The sequence below is a fragment of the Macaca nemestrina genome, chromosome 18 (assembly GCF_043159975.1).
Source record: "Macaca nemestrina isolate mMacNem1 chromosome 18, mMacNem.hap1, whole genome shotgun sequence".
Lineage (NCBI taxonomy): Eukaryota > Metazoa > Chordata > Mammalia > Primates > Cercopithecidae > Macaca > Macaca nemestrina.
In genome coordinates this window covers 3,272,358-3,290,954 of record NC_092142.1, presented here as the reverse complement: position 1 = coordinate 3,290,954, position 18,597 = coordinate 3,272,358, and the positions used below count along the sequence as shown (strand labels likewise).

Genomic DNA, 18,597 nt, shown 5'->3' with positions numbered 1-18,597 from the left:
CTGAGTCCGTCCACATCCCCTGCGCTTCCTCTGAAATCCGCGCCCCAATCCCGGAACCTCGGCTCTTCCGCGCGCTCTTCGTCCCCGCCTCCCCAGCCCCCAGGTGTCCTCCGCGTTCCGTATCCCCCTGCACCACACCGCTCCCTCTCTCCTTGCCCTCCGCACTGGGACCCTCGGGGACCAAAATCGTCCAAAATGCCTTCCCTGGTGTCGAGTTTATGTTAAGGGGTGGGGTGGGGAGACCAAAAAGCAGTGGATGTGGTAACCACGGGGACGCCGTGTGTCCGAGTCGGGGGCCTTTCGGCGGAGACGCAACGGGAGGAGGGGCTGCGGCTCGTGCCCTGGGCAGCGACAGTGTGGACTCCATTGCAATTCTCCAACGGCTGCCACCCGCAGTGTCAACACACAGGTCCCCTCCATCCCTTACAGTCGCCCACCTCCCATCCCTGCAGAAGGCACCTTAGAGCCGGTGTCTGGGCCTTAAGGAGCCCGGGTGGGGGTCAGGCGGGTGGGCTGAGCGGGACGGAGGCTGCGGGGAGGAACCGCACTCTTGGCTGCCGGCACTGCCTGGGTCCTGGGAAGGCTGCTGGGCAGCCGCTGAGTCCGCGCGCGTCCTCTCCTGACCGCCAGGAGCATGGGCCAGAACGTCTCCACATTTCGGCCCTGAACCCGGATGAGGCCCTGCCCAGCGCTCGGTGCTGTCCAAGGAAAATGAGACCTCGAGGTGAAAAGCGCAGAGGCTGTGCACGCAAGGGCCAAGCGGAGGATGCGTTATTACTGTTTTCTTCTTGATGATAAAACCGGGTGTTGACAAATGCCAGAGAGTTTGGCATTCACAGGCCGTGGGTTGAATGTAACTTGCATCCTTCCAGTGCGGCAATCTCACTTCTAGAACTCTGTCCTAGGAACATAACAAGGCTATTTCAGGATTGCTTACAACCTGGAAGCAACTGGGATGTGTCTGGCCATTGGAGCTGGTGGATTTCACGCATCCCTGCCGTGGGCGTCAAGCAGCAAAAAGGATGTGCAGCATTCATACGAGGGAAGACATTTGTAACTCATTATGAAAAAATGTGTGGGTCGGTCGCGGTGGCTCACTCCTGTAATCCCAGTACTTTGGGTGATCGAGGTGGGTGGATCACTTGAGGTCAGGAGTTCAAGACCAGCCTGGCCAACATGGCGAAACCCCGTCTCTACTAAAAACACAAAAATTAGCCAGGCATGGTGGCGCGCCCCTGTAGTCTCTGCTTTTCAGGAGGCTTAGGCAGGAGAATCACTTGAACCCAGAAGGCAGAAGTTGCAGTGAGCCGAGATCTCCCCACTGCACTCCAGCCTGGGCGACAGAGCAAGACTGTCTCAACAACAAGTGTGGCATCACCTTGATTTTCTGAAAATAGAAAAATTGAAAAAATATATATTTTCTGGCCGGGCACGGTGGCTCACGCCTGTAATCCTAGCACTTTGGGAGGCTGAGGCGGGCGGATCACCTGAGGTCGGGAGTTCGAGACCAGCCTGACCAACATGGAGAAACCCTGTCTCTACTAAAAGTACAAAATTAGCCGGGTGTGGTGGTGCATGCCTGTAATCCCAGTTACTAGAGAGACTCAGGCAGGAGAATCACTTGGACCCGGGAGGCAGAGGTTGCGGTGAGCCAAGATCGCACCATTGCACTCCAGCCTGGGCAATAAGAGCGAAACTCTGGCTAAAAAAAAAAAAAATTATATATATATACACACACACACACACATATTTTTTAAAAATTTACCTCTAAGTAGTGGAATTACTGGAGGTAATTTGTAATTTTTCTCTCTTTTTCAAAATTAAAATTAATGACATCTACACTCAGCAACCAAACATATGGGAGGGGTGCACCGTTCTTGGAGCTACTGCAATACCAGGTCAATGCATGGAGTGAACTGAGTAAGCTCCTACTGCAATCCCCTGCTCCAAAAATCCACTTTATGTACATTTTTTTAGACAGGGTCTCACCATGTCACCCAAGCTGGAGCTCAGTGGTGCCATCATGGCTCAATGCAGCCTTGACTTCCTAGGCTCAAGCGATCCTCCAGCCTCAGCCTCTTGAGTAGCTGGACTGTAGGTGAGCTCAGGTGATCCTCCTGGCTCAGCTTCCCCAGTAGCTGGGACTACAGGCACACACCACCACCACACCTGGCTAATTTTTGTATTTGTTTTGTAGATTCAGGGTCTCCCTATGTTGCCCAGGCTGGCCCCCACTGGGTTGGCCTCTGTCATATACCCCGGGGCACCCAGACTCCTCAGTGGTCCTTAGCCTCAGGTTCATAGATTAATCAGTCAGGGATTTCTGTTTCCTCTGTGGTTCTGCAGGGGATGGGGTTGTGACCTGTTTACCACTAGATCCCGCTTGGGCCTGTATATCAAGGTCCCCAAGAAGTGAAGGGGCAAGAAAGCAGCAGAATTTTTAAATTTTTAAATTTAATTAAAAAAATTAATGTTGGCCGGGAGCGGTGGCTCAAGCCTGTAATCCCAGCACTTTGGGAGGCCGAGGCGGGCAGATCACCAGGTCAGGAGATCGAGACCACAGTGAAACCCCGTCTCTACTAAAAATACAAAAAATTAGCCGGGCGCGGTGGCGGGCGCCTGTAGTCCTAGCTACTCAGGAGGCTGAGGCAGGAGAATGGCGTGAACCCAGGAGGCGGAGCTTGCAGTGAGCCGAGATCGCGCCACTGCACTCCAGCCTGGGCAACAGCGTGAGACTCCGTCTCAAAAAAAAAAAAAAAAAAAAATTAATGTTTTAAAATTTGTGTTTGGATCTAAAATGTGAATGAATATTCACAATTGCATTTTTTGTTTGTTTTTGAGACGGAGTTTTGCTCTTGTTGCCCAGGCTGGAGTGCAATGGCATGATCTTAGCTCACTGCAACTTCCATCTCCTGGGTTCAAGTGATTCTCCTGCCTCAGCCTCCTGAGCAGATGGGATTACAGATGCCCACTGCCATGCCCCGCCAATGTTTTATATTTTTGGGTGGAGACAGAGTTTCACCATGTTGGCTAGGTTTGTCTCCAACTCCTGACCTCAGGTGATCCACCCGCCTTGGCCTCTCAAAGTATTGGGATTACAGGCGTGAGCCACCATGCCTGGCCCTAATTGCAATTTTTTAAAAAGTTATTTGTTTTCTGAGATGGAGACTTGCTCTGTCACTCAGGCTGGAGTGCAGTGGCATGATCTCAGCTCACTGCAGCCTCCACCTCCCGGGTTCAAGCCATTCTCCTGCCTCAGCCTCCCGAGTAGCTGGGACTAGAGGCACCCACCACCACGCCTGGCTAATTTTTGTATTTTTTTTTTAGTAGAGACAGGGTTTCGCCATGTTGGCCAGGCTGGTCTTGAAATCCCAACCTTAGCTGGTCCACCCGCCTCAGCCTCCCGAAGGCTGGGATTACAGGCATGAGCCACTGCACCCGGCCTATAATTTCAATTTTAATATCAAATTGCTAACACTAGGCCAGGCACGGTGGCATGCACCTGTAATCTCAGCACTTTGGGAGGCCGAGATGGGAAGATCGCTTGAGCCCAAGAGTTTGAGACCAGCCTGGCCAACACAGCGAGACCCTATCTCCTCAAAAACTCAAAAAAGTAGCCAAGCCTGCCTGTAGTCTCAGCTGCTCGGGAGGCTGAGGTGGGAGGATGATTGCTTGAGCCTGGAAGGTCTGCTGCACTCCAGCCTGGGCAACAGAGCAGAACCCGGTCCCTGTCTCAAAAAATAAAAAATAAAAATAAATAAATAATAAAGAACAGAAGGAAAGGGGCTCCAGGATATGGGTGGCAAAAAAAAGGCAACATGGGGTCCTAACCTGGCCATTTTTGTCCTCACTGCTCACTGGGATGTGGTGTGGATGATGCTGGGTGATGTCACGGAACCAGCAGTGATCCTCTCAGGCACACTCACGTTAACATGGCTATGACTGGGAAGGTTGTGCTCAGAGGTGGAGGCAGAATGGTTTTGGAGTCTGCTGCCTGCATTCTCCAAATGGTTTGGCAAAATAGAAGTGTGTGGAGGAGGCCGGGCGCGGTGGCTCAAGCCTGTAATCCCAGCACTTTGGGAGGCCGAGACGGGTGGATCACGAGGTCAGGAGATCGAGACCATCCTGGCGAACACGGTGAAACCCCATCTCTACTAAAAAAATACAAAAAACTAGCCGGGCGAGATGGCGGGCGCCTGTAATCCCAGTTACTTGGGAGGCTGAGGCAGGAGAATGGCGTAAACCCCGGAGGCGGAGCTTGCAGTGAGCTGAGATCCGGCCACTGCACTCCAGCCCGGGCGACAGAGCGAGACTCCGTCTCCAAAAAAAAAAAAAAAAAAAAAAGTGTGTGGAGGAGAGACAGAGGGAGGGACAGAGAAAAAAGAGGAGAGAGAGAGGGAAGGAGAGCCGGGGAACCCAGGCCAGGGCTATGCAGTATGCCCTGCGTGCTCCTGCAACTTTTATGCTCCAAATGTTTAAAAATAAAACCAGAGGGTGAGGAAAACAGTGATGTGGCCAGGCCCACCGTGCAGGCTCCAGCTCCCTAGTATGCATCTCCCTCCTGGCCAACTGCCAACGCCACTGAAAGACTCAGGCCCAGGTGCACCCTTGCTGTTCCCCCAACTCCACTTAAGGGGGCACCAAAAATGCTCCCCCGCTCCTGGCCCTGCTGCTGCACAGTCACCCCTCACTGCCAAGTAAGGCTTCCCAGGCAACAGCAGGAGGGGCCCGATGGTGCCACACTGAGTACAGGGCAGGGGCGCCCCACAGTGACCCTGCCCTCTGTCCCACCCCAGCTTCCTCTTCCTCACTCCCACTTCTTGAGGTTGCACCTGACACGTCCTGCCCTGACATCCTCAGGCATCCTTAACATCTGACAAGAACAGATAGCCAAGAGTACTTGGGAACAGGCCTCGAGCAGTGGCTCACACCTGTAATCCCAGCACTTTGGGAGGCCGAGGCGGGCAAATCTCCTGAGGTCAAGAGTTCCAGACCAGCCTGGCTAACATGGCGAAACCCCATCTCTACTAAAAATACAAAAACTTAGCCAGGCATGGTGGTGCGCACCTGTGATCCCAGCTACTTGAGAGGCTGAAGCAGGAGAATCGCTTGAACCTGGGAGGCGGCAGTTGCAGTGAGCCGAGATCGCACCGCTGCACTCCAGCCTGGGCAACAGAGTGAGACCCCATCTCAAAAAACAAAACAAAACAAACAAAAAAACACTTGGGAAAGGAGAAAGCATGGTGAACACAGAAGCCATTTGAATACAGAATCAGGGCCGGGCATGGTGGCTCATGCCTGTAATCCCAGCACTTTGGGAGGCTGAGGCAGGCAGATCACCTAAGGTCAGGAGTTCAAGACCAGCCTGGCCAACATGGTAAAACCCCATCTCTACTAAATATATAAAAATTAGCCAGGCGTGATGGCGGGCGCCTGTAATCCCAGCTACTCAGGAGACTGAGTCAAGAGAATCACTTGAACCCGGGAAGTGGTGGTTGCAGTGAGTCCAGATTGTGCCACTGCACTCCAGCCTGTGCGACAAGAGTGAAATTCCACCTCAAAACAAACAAACAAACAAACAAAACCCTAACATTGCCTTGAGCCCAGAGGCAGTTTTAAAAGAATGAGGACTGCATGGGAAGCCTCTCGGAGGCTCGCTGACGTGGGAGCTCAAGTAGGGTAGCTGTGCTTCCTTCACCTCCCCTCCAGCAGGGGTGGCACCCAGGGGGCCCGGGCAGGAACTCCGGTTCCCTCAGCCCACAGACCCCCTGGAAAGAACATGACAGGCAGGCAGGCCGCATGTGCTTTTGTCAGGTTCCTCCCTGAACCCACCCATGAGCTGAAGGCCTACCTCTCCCTCAGCAGAATCCGGGAGCTACCATTCTCAGCAAGGCTGAGCTCCCTTAGTGCCTGGGAGCTGTCAGTCTGGGAGGCTTCATGGAGGAAGCGAGACTTGGGTCAGGGAGGGCAGTGACTAAGGGGCACTCTGGAAGGGCCCGGTAAGGGCTGGGGTGGGGAGACCCAGGGGTGGTGGCATCAGAGCTGAGCCTCAAAGGACCTAGAAGCCTGGAATGTTTAAAACCTGCCCATTATGGGGTCTAGCGAACAGCTTCTTTTATTCTTGTTTGAAAGTACTTTTCTGCTTACAAAAGTAACTTATACTTGATCTAAAAAAAAAGAAAGAAAGAAATTACACAATGTTGAAAGCAAAGATTCACCGATTGGGCCCCAGAAGCCCTGCGGACAGAGAAGAGCCTATGGCCGGATTGGTGGCCTGGGAGGATGCGCTGTCGTCAACGTTACAGGGACTTGCCAGGTGCCACAGGGCAGGGGGCGGAGTTCTCCCCAGCAGCCTCAGGAGGCCCCGCTGCTAATGCACTGTCTTCTGTTCTATCTGCGCCTGCAAGAGAAGAAGGTGGATCAGGCTGGTGTCAATGGAGAAGGGAGGGCTGAGCTTGGGTGTTGGGGGTCTACCAGGCCTCACTCTCACCCCAGCCAGTGGATGTTCCAGGGCCAGAAGCCTCTGCCTGACTGAGAAGTGACTGCTACTCAGGGACACTGCTCCCAAGGCCACCAGCCCAGGGCCACAAAAGCTGCTAAAATCATTTCCAGGAAACGTGAGGCCAAGTTTGTGCTGAGCACTGGGAAGCCACAGCCATCGCCTCTGCTCGACCTGGGGTGGGGACAGAAGGACGGAGGAGTTGGCAGGTGGGGGTGGTCGATGCTCGAGGGTGACTGCCTGCGGGACCCCTGGGGCCTGATGGAGCCCTGCTCTGCCTTTCATCTGGAGAAGATAGCTGTGCTCCAATTCTCACAAAGGGCCTAGATGGATCCCAGCAGTAAGCAGGAGTCTCAAAGGGGCTAGGAGGACCTTGAGATGCTCTCATTCCACAGAGCTAATAGACCCTGAGCCAAACTCCAACCCCCTCTGCCCTCTGCAGGGACCTCCTGGTGGCCTCAGGGTGGTGACTTCACTCCTCTGAGCCCTGCCTCCCACAGGCTGTGGGGACTGCACCCTCTGCCCAAGGTTGGCGGGAGAAGCCAGGGGGACACACAGAGGCTCTCAGAGCAAGACTGGATGGTGGGGGCTTCGCAGTGAGAGCCAGGCACTCCCACCAGCTCTGGGAGGACGGGGTCCTTCTGAGTTCCACAGCACTGCTCACACCAGGCCTGAGACTCCAGCAAAGGAATGGAGGCCGAGGGGTCCACTAGGTTCCCTGAGAGCTCCAAGCCTGTGGCTGTGGACACCACCATCTCAGGCATTCTGGGGTCTCAGCCCCGGCGAGGCTATGGGGCTGTGACCCTCTGTGACCTCAGGCCACTCACCCCTCAATTTTCTTTTTTTTTTTTTTTTTTTTTTTTTGAGACGGAGTCTCGCTCTGTCGCCGGGGCTGGAGCGCAGTGGCCGGATCTCAGCTCACTGCAAGCTCCGCCTCCCGGGTTTACGCCATTCTCCTGCCTCAGCCTCCTGTGTAGCTGGGACTACAGGCGCCCGCCACCTCGCCCGGCTAGTTTTTTGTATTTTTTTAGTAGAGACGGGGTTTCACCGTGTTCGCCAGGATGGTCTCGATCTCCTGACCTCGTGATCCGCCCGTCTCGGCCTCCCAAAGTGCTGGGATTACAGGCTTGAGCCACCGCGCCCGGCCACCCCTCAATTTTCATCAGTGAGGCAGGGTCCCTGCCCTGCCAGCAAACTGAAGGAACCCTAAGAGCACCCCCTTTTCTTACAATGGGCTGCCAGTCTGAGTATCCTGGCTGACCCCAGGGGCCACCTGTTCAGAGGTCACAAGCCAAGGCCACCTGCTATGACTTTTCTTCTTCTTAGGGCATGGCAGAGCCCACTCCTAGTCGGGAAGAAACCCCAACTCATCTTCTTCCCACCCACTGGGCAGCCCCCTGCCCCATCTCTCTGGAACTTCCAGCTCAAAAGGTGTACCCAGCCCATTTCCTCTGCTGCCTAGGGCCCTGCCCCCTCTGCTGCCTGCCCTGGTAGAGCCCAGAGGCAGGACCTGTGGACCTGAGGACCTGCTGGGGGGCCAGGAGGGGGGACCTGTCCTCCTACAGGGGACAGCGGGGCAGGGCCTGGGCCACCTCAGGGAGAGCTGGGTGCAGGGAAAGGGGCAGCCCTGCTCTCATGCCATCTCTGCTACCATGCCCCACCTGGCTGTATCCCCCAAGTCTAGCTGACAGAAAGGTCTAGTACACAGCAGGGGCAGAGCCAAGGGCCCTGGGGAGTGGGAGCCGGGGCTGAAGACGCTCAGTGCCTCCATCCATCTCATCACTCCCACAGTAAAGCAGAGGGAATGAACCTGACCCATCACCTCCAGCCAGCCTGCAGCAGCTAGGGCCACACCCCCAGCCCCACTCCCCCACGGGACCTGTGAGCCCCGAGCTCTGTCTCCCTGGAGGCTTGTCGGGGGGTGATTGCTTGGGCAGAGGAGGTAGGAAGGGCAGGGGCAGTCCTGGAGAGGTCACTGCCTTGGTCTGCTGGGGGTCTCATCCTGCGTGCCTCGAGTCTCCAGAGCCCAGCCTGCACAGAGCTGCTGTTCAGTGGATGTTGCTAAGTGACTGAACAGCGAGTGAGACAACAGGAGCTTTCTAGAACATATGGAAAGGTGACCTATCAAGCTCCTGGCCTTAGAGACTCTCACTGAGCAGCTGCAAGCCAAGACCTTGAAGCTGATAGCAGCTGCCTGTGGGCCCCACCACACCCTCAGATGCTCCCTTGTGAAGGAGTCAGTGGGCAGCGCATTCCAGAGTGGGGAACAGACGCAGAGAGGCAAGGCCGCTCAGAGGCAGGGTTGGAGGTCGGGGGATGCCCAGGCCTGTGCCCTAACCCCTGTGCCACTGCTCCCCACACGTAGTCAAAGTCAGGGAACGAGGACCTGCACGACAGGGAGAAGGGCCTGATGGAGCCAGCGCGGCTGTGGGGGCCACCCTGGGAGGTGCCAAGCTGTCCTGGGGGGCCGCTGTGGAGCCTCACCTGGGTCCTGCCTGCTGCGTTTCTGCTCAGGCTCTTGAGGGGCTGCCTCAATGGCCCGCTGGGCCTCGGGGTGGATCTGGAGGAGGGCCTTGGCAAGGGTGGCAGGGCCGGGCACCCCCAGGGACATGACGCAGTGCACGCCCTTGCGTTTGGCCCCCGCCACCTTGGTGCTGTCTTTGGAGGCTGTGAGCAGGACCAGTTTGGAGAACTTTCTGGGCTTCCTGGGGGCTGCCGGGACGACTTCTGTGCCTGGCTTGGGGGATGGCTCCTGGCCAGCCTTCACACTCTCACCCTCCTGCTCGCTGGGCTCAGGCAGGGGCATCCCTGGACCCAGGGCCTGTCCCTCAGGCCACGCTCAGCCCCCAGCAGGTGGATTTCTCCTACTCCCAGGCAAGCAACCTGGAGTTCAGCGGTTCCGTCCTAAGGAAGGAAGCAAAATCCCGTCAGTGGAGGAAGCCCTTGGGGGGCTCTAGACACCACTCTGGGAGGGAGGTGGGCAGATGGGGCTGCCTCACTGCTCGCTGGAGCCAAGGCTGGCGGGGGCCCTGATGGAACTAGGCTTCTGTTCTGCCAGTTCCTCTCCTGGCAGCCTTGGATATGTCACCCCCATCTAACTCCATCTGGAAAATGTGCACAGTAAACAGTCTCCACAAGGGGCCATCAGAGTGACTAATGGACTAAGAGCCCAGCCACTACCGATGGGCCTCCCACGTGCTGAGCACAGTCAAAGGGTTTCCACCCTGTGGACTGCTTCCAGTCCCCCCTCCCACCCCTGTTATGACAGCAGGCTGTTTTTATGGACCCAGTCACAGTTGAGGACACTGAGGCATGCCAGGGTGATCCACACAGCCAGAGTGGCAGAGCTAGAGGGGACACAGAGCACATGACCACACAGCATCTGATGTACTTCGTCCATTTTAACTGACACTGGTGTTCCTGGGCATAAGCATCAGAGCTAAGCACTTTGGGGACATGAGCTCAGTTTGTGTTGTCACAGGGAACATGGGCCAGGCACCTGCCAGCACTTTGCAGACCACAGCACTGCAGCTGGCCCTGGAAGGTGGGACAACCAGATCCAGTCGCATCCCCGTCTGGAGGCCCACAGTCTCCCCGACCCACTGGTTCTCACACCAACCTTGTCTGAGCTGGTGTTGGCACTTCCCTGGCTCGGTGGGGACAGCGATATAATGTCTTGGATCCCACAGTCACTGAGGGCTCCTTGGCTTCTGGCCTGGAGAAGCAGAAAGGATGGGTTATAACCTTGTAGGGGCAAGCGCCCGGCTCTGGTTGGCCTGGAGACCCGGTCCTGAGGTGCTGTAGCACCAGTGTGGGGTGGCCTTTCTGTCTTTTGGGTGGGGATTGGGTGGTAGGCCGATGATGGGGACTTTCCCAGCCTACAGTTTTAGCCTAGACACAAGATTGCAGCCTGGGCAGCCACCTAGCCCCCTGTCCAGGACCCAGGCAAGACAAGGCCCAGGGATGCCCACTTTTCCCTCGGGGCCAATCCCCCAACCTGGGCTTGAGGTTCTCATGGTCTCTTTGGACCCCTCCCAATGCATCTGGTCTGAGGGGTCCATGCCCAGCACCCTGGCGTTTTCTAAGACCCTACTGTCCATGAGAGGGGCCTGAGTGAGGATGCAGGGCTGGAGTAGGGGGTTGCAGGCCTTGTCCTGAGAGGTCCCCTCTGTAGTCCTCTGACCACTAAACAAAAGCAGATGTGAAGCCCCCACCCCAGGGGCACCTTCTCGAGGGGGTGGGCACTCGAAGAAACGCGCCAGGCAGCGAGTCACATGACTGCGGAGTACCGCAGGGATCGGGGTTGCGTTATCAATCCGCCTCCGGGCAAGCCAACCCCTGTTCCTCCCGCGCGGCCCTTCCGGCTCTGCTCATCTGCGTCACAGGGCGATGTGGGGATGCCGGAGACCTGGGGAGCCCCGGGAACCTCCAGTGGCAATGACCCGGCCAGCCACTCCAGGGCGGAAAAAGGTTACCGGAGGCCCCAACCACATAGCGCCCTGCTTCACACGCTGATTGGCTCCGGCGCACGTCCCTCTGGCGGCCGATCTCCCTACGCCTCCCACGCTCCGCAGCATGAACAGGAGGTCTGGGTAGGAATAAATGCCAGGATCCCTGACCCCACGTCCGAGTCCACCCCGGGTCCTCTAGCGCCTCCCGCCGTGACGGCTCTGTGACCGCAGCGCTCCTAGAGTCCAAAAAACATACAGCCTCTTGCATACCCAGCGTGTAAATTCCTGCAAAATACAGCAGTTCGTCCCCGCAAGGCTGGCAGGGACCCAGACCTAGCAGCCTGCTCCAGGCCGGCGGCCCTTCCCGGAGACCTCCACACTCACTCTGACCCCCAGACTGCACGCCTCCTTATATTAGGTTAGTGCAAAAGTAATTGCGGTTTTGCCATTGCTTTCAATGACAAAACCGCAATTAATTTTCACCAACCTAATATTTGGCACCTGAGGCACCTCCTTGCCATTCTATAGTCCCAGCCCTGCAGCCAGGCCAACTCTAAGCTGCAGAAAAGGGCCCGAAAGAGGCCGGGGGCGGCAGTTCACGCCTGTAATGCCCCAGCACTTTGGGAGTCCGAGGTGGGCGGATCACAAGGTCGGGAGATCTAGACCATCATGGCTAACACGGTGAAACCCTGTCTCTATTAAAAATACAAAAAATTAGCCAGGCTTGGTGGCGGCGCCTGTAGTCCCAGCTACTCAGGAGGCTGAAACAGGAAAATGGCGTGAACCCGGGAGGCGGAGCTTGCAGTGAGCCGAGATCATGCCACTGCACTCCAGCCTGGGCAACAGAGCGAGACTCCGTCCCCCCGCGCAAAAAAAGGGCCGTCAGCCCCATCTCAAATTCAAACCCCATAGTAAAGGAACAAGACAGACCTAAACTACTGGCTAATTATCCAAAAAGAAAAGTCAGGAAAATAAAAAAATCTCATTAAGTTGTAACAAGAAGGGAATCCTGAAATACGTAAATTGCGCTCTTTCATATTGTGAAATATATATTTGGTCTTTGACCCTCTCTCCTAGTATATAATTCCTAAAATTCCTCGAATCTCCAAAATGATGTCTTTTTGTATGCTTAGGTACTGATTGATGGCTGGTAGCCCCTGGGCTGCTTCAGTGGGGCTGGTCACCCAAAAGACCAAGGCAGGGTTAGAGGGTTGGGACTTTCAGCCCCACTTCCAACCTCCAGGAATGGGAGAGGGCCTGAAGGTTAAGTTGTTCACCAATGGCCTATGGTTCAATCAATCATGCCTATGTAATGAAGCCTCCATAAAAACCCAAAAGGAGAGTGTTCCCAGAGCTTCCAGGAACACATGGAGTCCTTGGAGGGGTGTGTGGGAGTTGGGAGTGGGGTGGGAATGGAAACTGAGCCCCTCCCACACATGCTGCTGCATTTATATACATAATATATATGTGACGTATATAATATATATAATATGTATTATATATTTAAATATATATGTATTTTAGTTATTTTATTTTTTTGAGACAGAATCTTGCTCTGTCACCAGGCTGGAGTGCAGTGGCGCAATCTCGGCTCACTGCAACCTCCATCTCCTGGGTGCCAGTGATCCTCCTGCCACAGCCTCCCACGTAGCTGGAACTACAGGTGTGCGCCACCACACCCACCTAATTTTTATATTTTTAGTAGAGACGGGGTTTCACCATGTTGGCCAGGATGGTCTTGATCTCTTGAACTCGTGATCCACCCGCCTCAGCCTCCGCGCCTGGTTGCATTTATATTTTCATCTGTGTCCTTTATAATAAAATGGTAAATGTAAATAAGTTTTGTTTTTTGTTTTTTGTTTTTGAGATGGAGTCTTGCTCTGTCTCCCAGGCTGGAGTGCAGTGTTGTGATCTTGGCTCACTGCAACTTCTGCCTCCTGGGTTCAAGATATTCTCCTAAGTCTCCCTTAGAGAGGAGCATGGGCACCACCATGCCCAGCTAATTTTTTGTATTTTTAGTAGAGATGGGGTTTCACCATGTTGGCCAAGCTGGTCTCGAACTCCTGACCTCAGGTGATCCACCTGCCTCGGCCTCCCAAAGTGCTGAGATTACAGGCGTGAGCTACCACACCTGGCCTGTAAATAGTTTGTTTTTTTGAGATGGAATCTCGTTCTTGTCACCCAGGCTGGAGTGTAATGGAGCAATCTCAGCTTACTGCAACCTCTACTTCCCAGGTTCAAGCAATTCTCCTGCCTCAGCCCTCCCGAGTAGCTGGGATTACAAGTGTCAGCCACTACGCCAAGCTAATTTTTGTATTTTTAGTTGAGTTGGGTTTTTACCATGTTGGCGAGGCTGGTCTCAAACTCCCAACCTCAAGTGATCCACCCGCCTCAGCCTCCCAAAGTGCTGGGATTACAAGCATGAGCCACCATGCCTGGCACTGTTTCCTTGAGTTCTTTGATCCACTCTAGCAAATGATGTAACCCAAGGAAGGGGACATAGCAACCTGAGATTGTAGCTGGCCGGTCAGAGGCATGAGTAAGGTGGGAGGATCACTTAAGCCCAGGAGTTCGAGACCAGCCTGGCAACACAGGGAGACCTCGTCACTATAAAAAAATAAATTAATTAATTAAATAAAAGAGAGAGAAAACCCTGCCACTCTGGTCCTCCTGCCTGCACCTAGCACAGAAGTGACCTGTCCAGAGCCACGTCCTTGGTCCTTGACCTGGGACCTGAGTCAGGAAAAATTATGTCAACCCTGACCTCTATTATTGCCACCCAATAATCTCCCTTCCCAGTGTCCCCATCACTCTACTCTGTCCCTGGGGAGATGGAGGCCTGGTCCAGAGCCAATGGCCTTGGGCAGCAGATGTTTGAAGTCAGAAATGCCAGTTACAAAGAAAACTGATCCTCAGAGTTGAGGCCCTGCCTTGGAAGCCAGTGGTTGGGATTAAAACTCAGATAATAAAATAAATATCCATGAGTCCAAGCTGATATAAATAATTGAATAAATAAATGTTGAAGAAGGGGCGGGGCGCGGTGGCTCACGCCTGTAATCCCAGCACTTTGGGAGGCCGAGTCGGGCGGATCACGAGGTCAGGAGATCGAGACCATCCTGGCTAAGACGGTGAAACCCCTTCTCTACTAAAAAATACAAAAACTAGCCGGGCGCGGTGGCGGGCGCCTGTAGTCCCAGCTACTCGGGAGGCTGAGGCAGGAGAATGGCGTGAACCCGGGAGGCGGAGCTTGCAGTGAGCTGAGATCCGGCCACTGCACTCCAGCCTGGGCGACAGAGCGAGACTCCGTCTCAAAAAAAAAAAAAAAAAAAAAATGTTGAAGAAGGGACAAATCTTCCTTAAGAGGAATTCTTTTTTTTTTTTTCTTTTTTTTAATTTGAGACGGAGTCTCGCTCTGTCGCCCAGGCTGGAGTGCAGTGGCCGGACCTCAGCTCACTGCAAGCTCCGCCTCCCGGGTTCACGCCATTCTCCTGCCTCAGCCTCCCGAGTAGCTGGGACTACAGGCGCCCACCACCGTGCCCTGCTAGTTTTTTGTATTTTTTTTTAGTAGAGACGGGGTTTCACCGTGTTAGCCAGGATGGTCTCCATCTCCTGACCTTGTGATCCGCCCGTCTTGGCCTCCCAAAGTGCTGGGATTACAGGCGTGAGCCACCACGCCCAGCCAAACTGTATACTTTAAATGGGTAAATTGCACAGTATGTGAATTATCTCAATAAAGTTTTTAAATATTCAGAAAAAAGGTAAACTGAGTCTATTAACATATGAACAGCAGTTCTACAACCTCACTATTCCAAAGAATTACCCGGAGTTCTTTTTTCTTTTCTTTTCTTTTTTTTTTTTTGAGACGGAGTTTCGCTCTTTTGCCCAGGCTGGAGTGCAATGGTGCAACCTTGGGTCACTGTAACCTCTGCCTCCCGGGTTCAAGCCATTCTCCCGCCTCAGCCTCCTGAGTAGCTGGGATTACAGGCATGCGCCACCATGCCTGGCAAATTTTGTATTTTTTGCAGAGACAGGGTTTCTCCATGTTGGTCAGGCTAGTCTCGAACTGCCAACTTCAGGTGATCCGCCCTCCTCAGCCCCCCAAAGTGTTGGGATTACAGGCGTGAGCCACCGTGCCCGGCCCTGGCTAATTTTTTGTCTGTTTGTTTGTTTTGAGATGGAGTCTCTCTGCCGCTCAGGCTGAAGTGCAGCAGTGCAGTCTCGGCTCACTGCAACCTCTGCCTCCCGGATTCAAGTCATTATTCTGCCTCAGCCTCTGGAGTAGCTGGGATTACAGGCGCCCGCCACCACGCCCGGCTAATTTTTGTATTTTTTTGTTTCACTATGTTGGCCAGGCTGGTCTCGAACTCCTGACCTCGTGATCCACCCGCCCTGGCCTCCCAAAGTGCTGGGATTACAGGCTTGAGCCACCGCGCCCGGCCTTGTATTTTTGTTTTAGTAGAGACGGGGTTTCACCGTGTTAGTCAGAATGGTCTCCGTCTCCTGACCTTGTGATCTGCCCGCCTCGGCCTCCCAAAGTGCTGGGATTACAGGCGTGAGACACCGCACCCAACCTGTGTTGCTTTAAGCCACCATATTTATCAGGACAGCAACAGGAAACTAATATAAGTTACAGTCCCTTACTGATGAGGTTCTGGAAGACAAGATCCCTGCCTGGTGCCTCATGGTGGACCCACAGAATCATCTTCATACGAAAGGGAGAGAAACATCAATGTCCACTACCACTGGCATCCTCAGCCGCGACGACAAATCCCTTGCCCTCCCGGCAGGTTTCATCCGCGTAACGGAAACAGCGGTGAATTTATTAGGGGATGTTAATAGCTGATAGGCAAGGGTGAAGTCATTGCAAAAGTTCCCAGGCGATATGGACAGCCGCTCCCCAATAATCACTGTTCCACGCAGTCCACGGTGGGGGGCTGTGATTGACCCCCTGACGGGATGACGGGACACTAAGGTGTGCAATACACATCCTTACAGGGAGATTTTAAAAACCGGCTGTGACCCCTGCCCCAAGAAGGCCAAGAACTGCTACTCTATGGTGTGCAGTGCAGACCTTTCCCACGATGGGAATTTCAGTCGTGGCAGCTCCTTCCCCTAATCACCAGGGCTCAGAATCTTTCTTTTACTCCTCCTTTACCCGATGCAATCGGCATCAAACGCGGGCTGTGCTGCGCCCAAATGGTCCCAGCTTCCCGGCTCTCTCCTTTCCCAAGAATACCCACACCCTGAGGTCCCAAGTGTCTCCCCCGCCCCAGTATCTCACGCCTCCAAGTAGCTGCCGTCCCTGCAGGGACCTCCAGAGCTGCAAGCGGGGGACGGGGCCGGCGGGGGTTGGGGGGCGCCGGGAAGGCAGCGCTGGGCGCCGCGGACACCGCCAGGGGTCGGCGGGCTAGTGCGAAGCTCCTTCATGTGGGGGTGTTGAGGCTCTGGCCAGGGGACGGGAGGGTGGGGGAGGAGGGGCGAGAGGCAAGGAGGGAATCGCGGGAGACCCCACAGGAGGCGGCCTGAGTGTCGGGACGCGGACCCCTCCTCAGCACCCGCAGCCCTCGGGACCCCCGGGAGAGCCGGGCCGGGGACGCGACCACGCCGAGGACGCGCGACCCTCCCCGCCCGCCGGGGCCCGTCCTCACCGACGGCAGCGGTGCCCTCCCTCTCCGGCGACAGCGCCGCGGCGGGTCCCTCAACCTCCGCGCCAAGGGCACCCGCCTCAGCTCGCGCCGTCACCTCAAGCCGGGGTCACTGCAGGCGCATGCGCAGCAAGGTCACAGGGGCCTTGTCTTCTAGCGGGGGCCGCTCCTCCGGGTCTTGCCCGAGCGGTGTATAGCTGGACGTCCAGCCAATCGGAGGGAGGAGGAGGGGCCAAAATTCAGTAAGGGGGCGGGGAGACCCGGGAATGGGTGTCATCGTCAGGGGCGGAGCCTCGGGGGACCTGCGGCCTGGATCCGGGTCCCGGGCGAGGTTCTCCCAGCACCAGTGGGTGGGCTTTACTGCGACCCCAGGGCTTCCTCATCTATTTGACTCCGGCTCCCTGCGAGGGAAACTGCAGCATTTGTTTAAAGGTTTTGCTCTCCCCCGTCGCGATACCGAGCATGCGGAGGGAAGGTCTTTAGGCTCAAAGAAGCCACTGCCTTGCTTTCATCTCTGCATCCTTGACGACGCAGCAGCCTCATCCGCGCCATTGGTCCTGCCCTCGTCTATTAGCTTAGCCCCTGCCCATTGGTCCAGCCCTCACCCATTAGTCCCGCCCTCGCCCTGTAGTTCAGCCCCTGTCCATTCATCCTTTCTCGTTATTGGTTCAGCCCTGGCCCATTGGGCCCACCTCTGCCCACGGGCCCCACCCTCTCGGTGTCCAACCACGTTCACCCGGCCCAAGGGGTTCCCGGGACACTCGTCATCCTCCAGCCACCCAGTGCGGTGGGACTGGGCTGGCTCCGGGCACAGGGAGATGCGGGGCCCTGGGCCCTGCTTTCCTGGGACACTTGGCTGCAGCGGCCAGAGCGGCCCCGGCACGGCCCCCTAGGCTCACCGCGGCTCTCCCAGGCCCGCAGGGTCGCCACCACTCCGCCTGCCCCCTTGGCCCTCCCAAGCCTGGCTCCGCGCCCCGTCCCCCTCGCTCTAAAGCGGCCGCTGAATGTGCCACCGCCCCAGGGCTCCAGGGTCCTGGTCGAGGTCCTCTGGGACCTCCCGCACCTTCCGCCTGCTCACGTTCGAGTGTCAGCGGCGCTTCACGCCCTTCCTCTGCCCTGCCCCTCCCGGCCGTGGCTCTGCAGGTCTCTGAATCCCACCCTGGACTCCGCTACCAAGGCTCCCGCTGCCCCCATCCCAGTATCCTATCTCCCCGGGCATTGTCTTGTGCACTTTTTTTTTTTTTTTTTTTAGAAACGGGAATTGCGCTCTGTCGTCTAGACTGGAGTGCAGCAGTGGCCTGATCTCGGCTCACTGCAACCTCTGCCTCCCGGGTACAAGCAATTCTCATGCCTCAGCCTACTGAGTAGCCGGGATTACAGGCGCCCGCCACCACGCCCGGCTAATTTTTGTGCTTTTAGTAGAGACGGGTTTCGCCAGGTTGGCCAGGCTGGTATCGAACTCCTGACCTCAGGTGATGCACCCGCCTCAGCCTCCCAAAGTGCTGGGATTACAGGCATGAGCCACTGCGCCCAGCTACCTTTGTTCATTTATTTGCTGTTATCTATTAATCATTCACAGACTACTGGTTGTTTTTAACTTGATGACTTATACATATCTTTGTATATGAATCTATAATGTCAAAGTTTTTCTTTCTTTTTTTTTTTTTTTTTTTTTTTGAGATAGAGTCCCGCTCTGTCGCCCATGCTGGAGTGTAGTGGCGTGATCTCTGCTTGTTGCGACTTCCCCCTCCCGGGTTCAAGCGATTTTCCCGCCTCAGCCTCCCGAGTAGCTGGGATTACAAGCACCTGTGATCATGCCTAATTTTTATATTTTTGTAGAGATGGGATTTCACCATATTGGCCACGCTGGTATCAAACTTCTGACCTCAGGTGATCCGCCCACCTCAGCCTCCCAAAGTGCTGGGACTAGACATGTGAGCCACCTTGCCTGCTGAGAAGTCAATTTTTTTTTTTTTTTTTTTTTTTGAGACAGAGTCTTGCC

General features: G+C 55.4%; 1 protein-coding gene across 5 annotated transcripts; it reads right to left on the bottom strand.

Moving 5' to 3' along the window:
* Nucleotides 1-6,069: 6,069 nt before the first annotated feature.
* On the bottom strand, nucleotides 6,070-16,765 carry LOC105467900 (FLYWCH family member 2). Of its 5 annotated transcripts, none has more exons than XM_011717732.2 (4): nucleotides 16,599-16,765; nucleotides 10,119-10,214; nucleotides 8,984-9,403; nucleotides 6,070-6,400 (listed from the first exon to the last, which is right to left on the bottom strand). In XM_011717732.2, the coding sequence occupies exons 3-4, from the start codon at nucleotides 9,303-9,305 to the stop codon at nucleotides 6,300-6,302; spliced, it is 423 nt and encodes a 140-aa protein (XP_011716034.2). In that variant the 5' UTR covers nucleotides 9,306-9,403; nucleotides 10,119-10,214; nucleotides 16,599-16,765; the 3' UTR covers nucleotides 6,070-6,299. The 5 variants fall into 5 exon arrangements, with proteins under 5 accessions (XP_011716034.2, XP_070940078.1, XP_011716036.2 ...); XM_071083977.1 differs by lacking the exon at nucleotides 16,599-16,765 and adding an exon at nucleotides 12,634-12,656; XM_011717734.3 differs by lacking the exon at nucleotides 16,599-16,765 and adding an exon at nucleotides 10,975-11,173.
* Between the last annotated feature and the right edge of the window lie 1,832 nt (nucleotides 16,766-18,597).

What these genes read in the sequence shown, in the direction of transcription:
- LOC105467900 (XM_011717732.2), bottom strand. Translation starts at nt 9,305, where the DNA reads ATGCCCCTGCCTGAGCCCAGCGAGCAGGAGGGTGAGAGTGTGAAGGCT. An exon ending in ACGCAGCAGGCAGGACCCAG is followed by an intron (nt 6,401 to 8,983) that starts GTGAGGCTCCAC and finishes CTTCTCTTGCAG; the next exon opens with GCGCAGATAGAACAGAAGAC.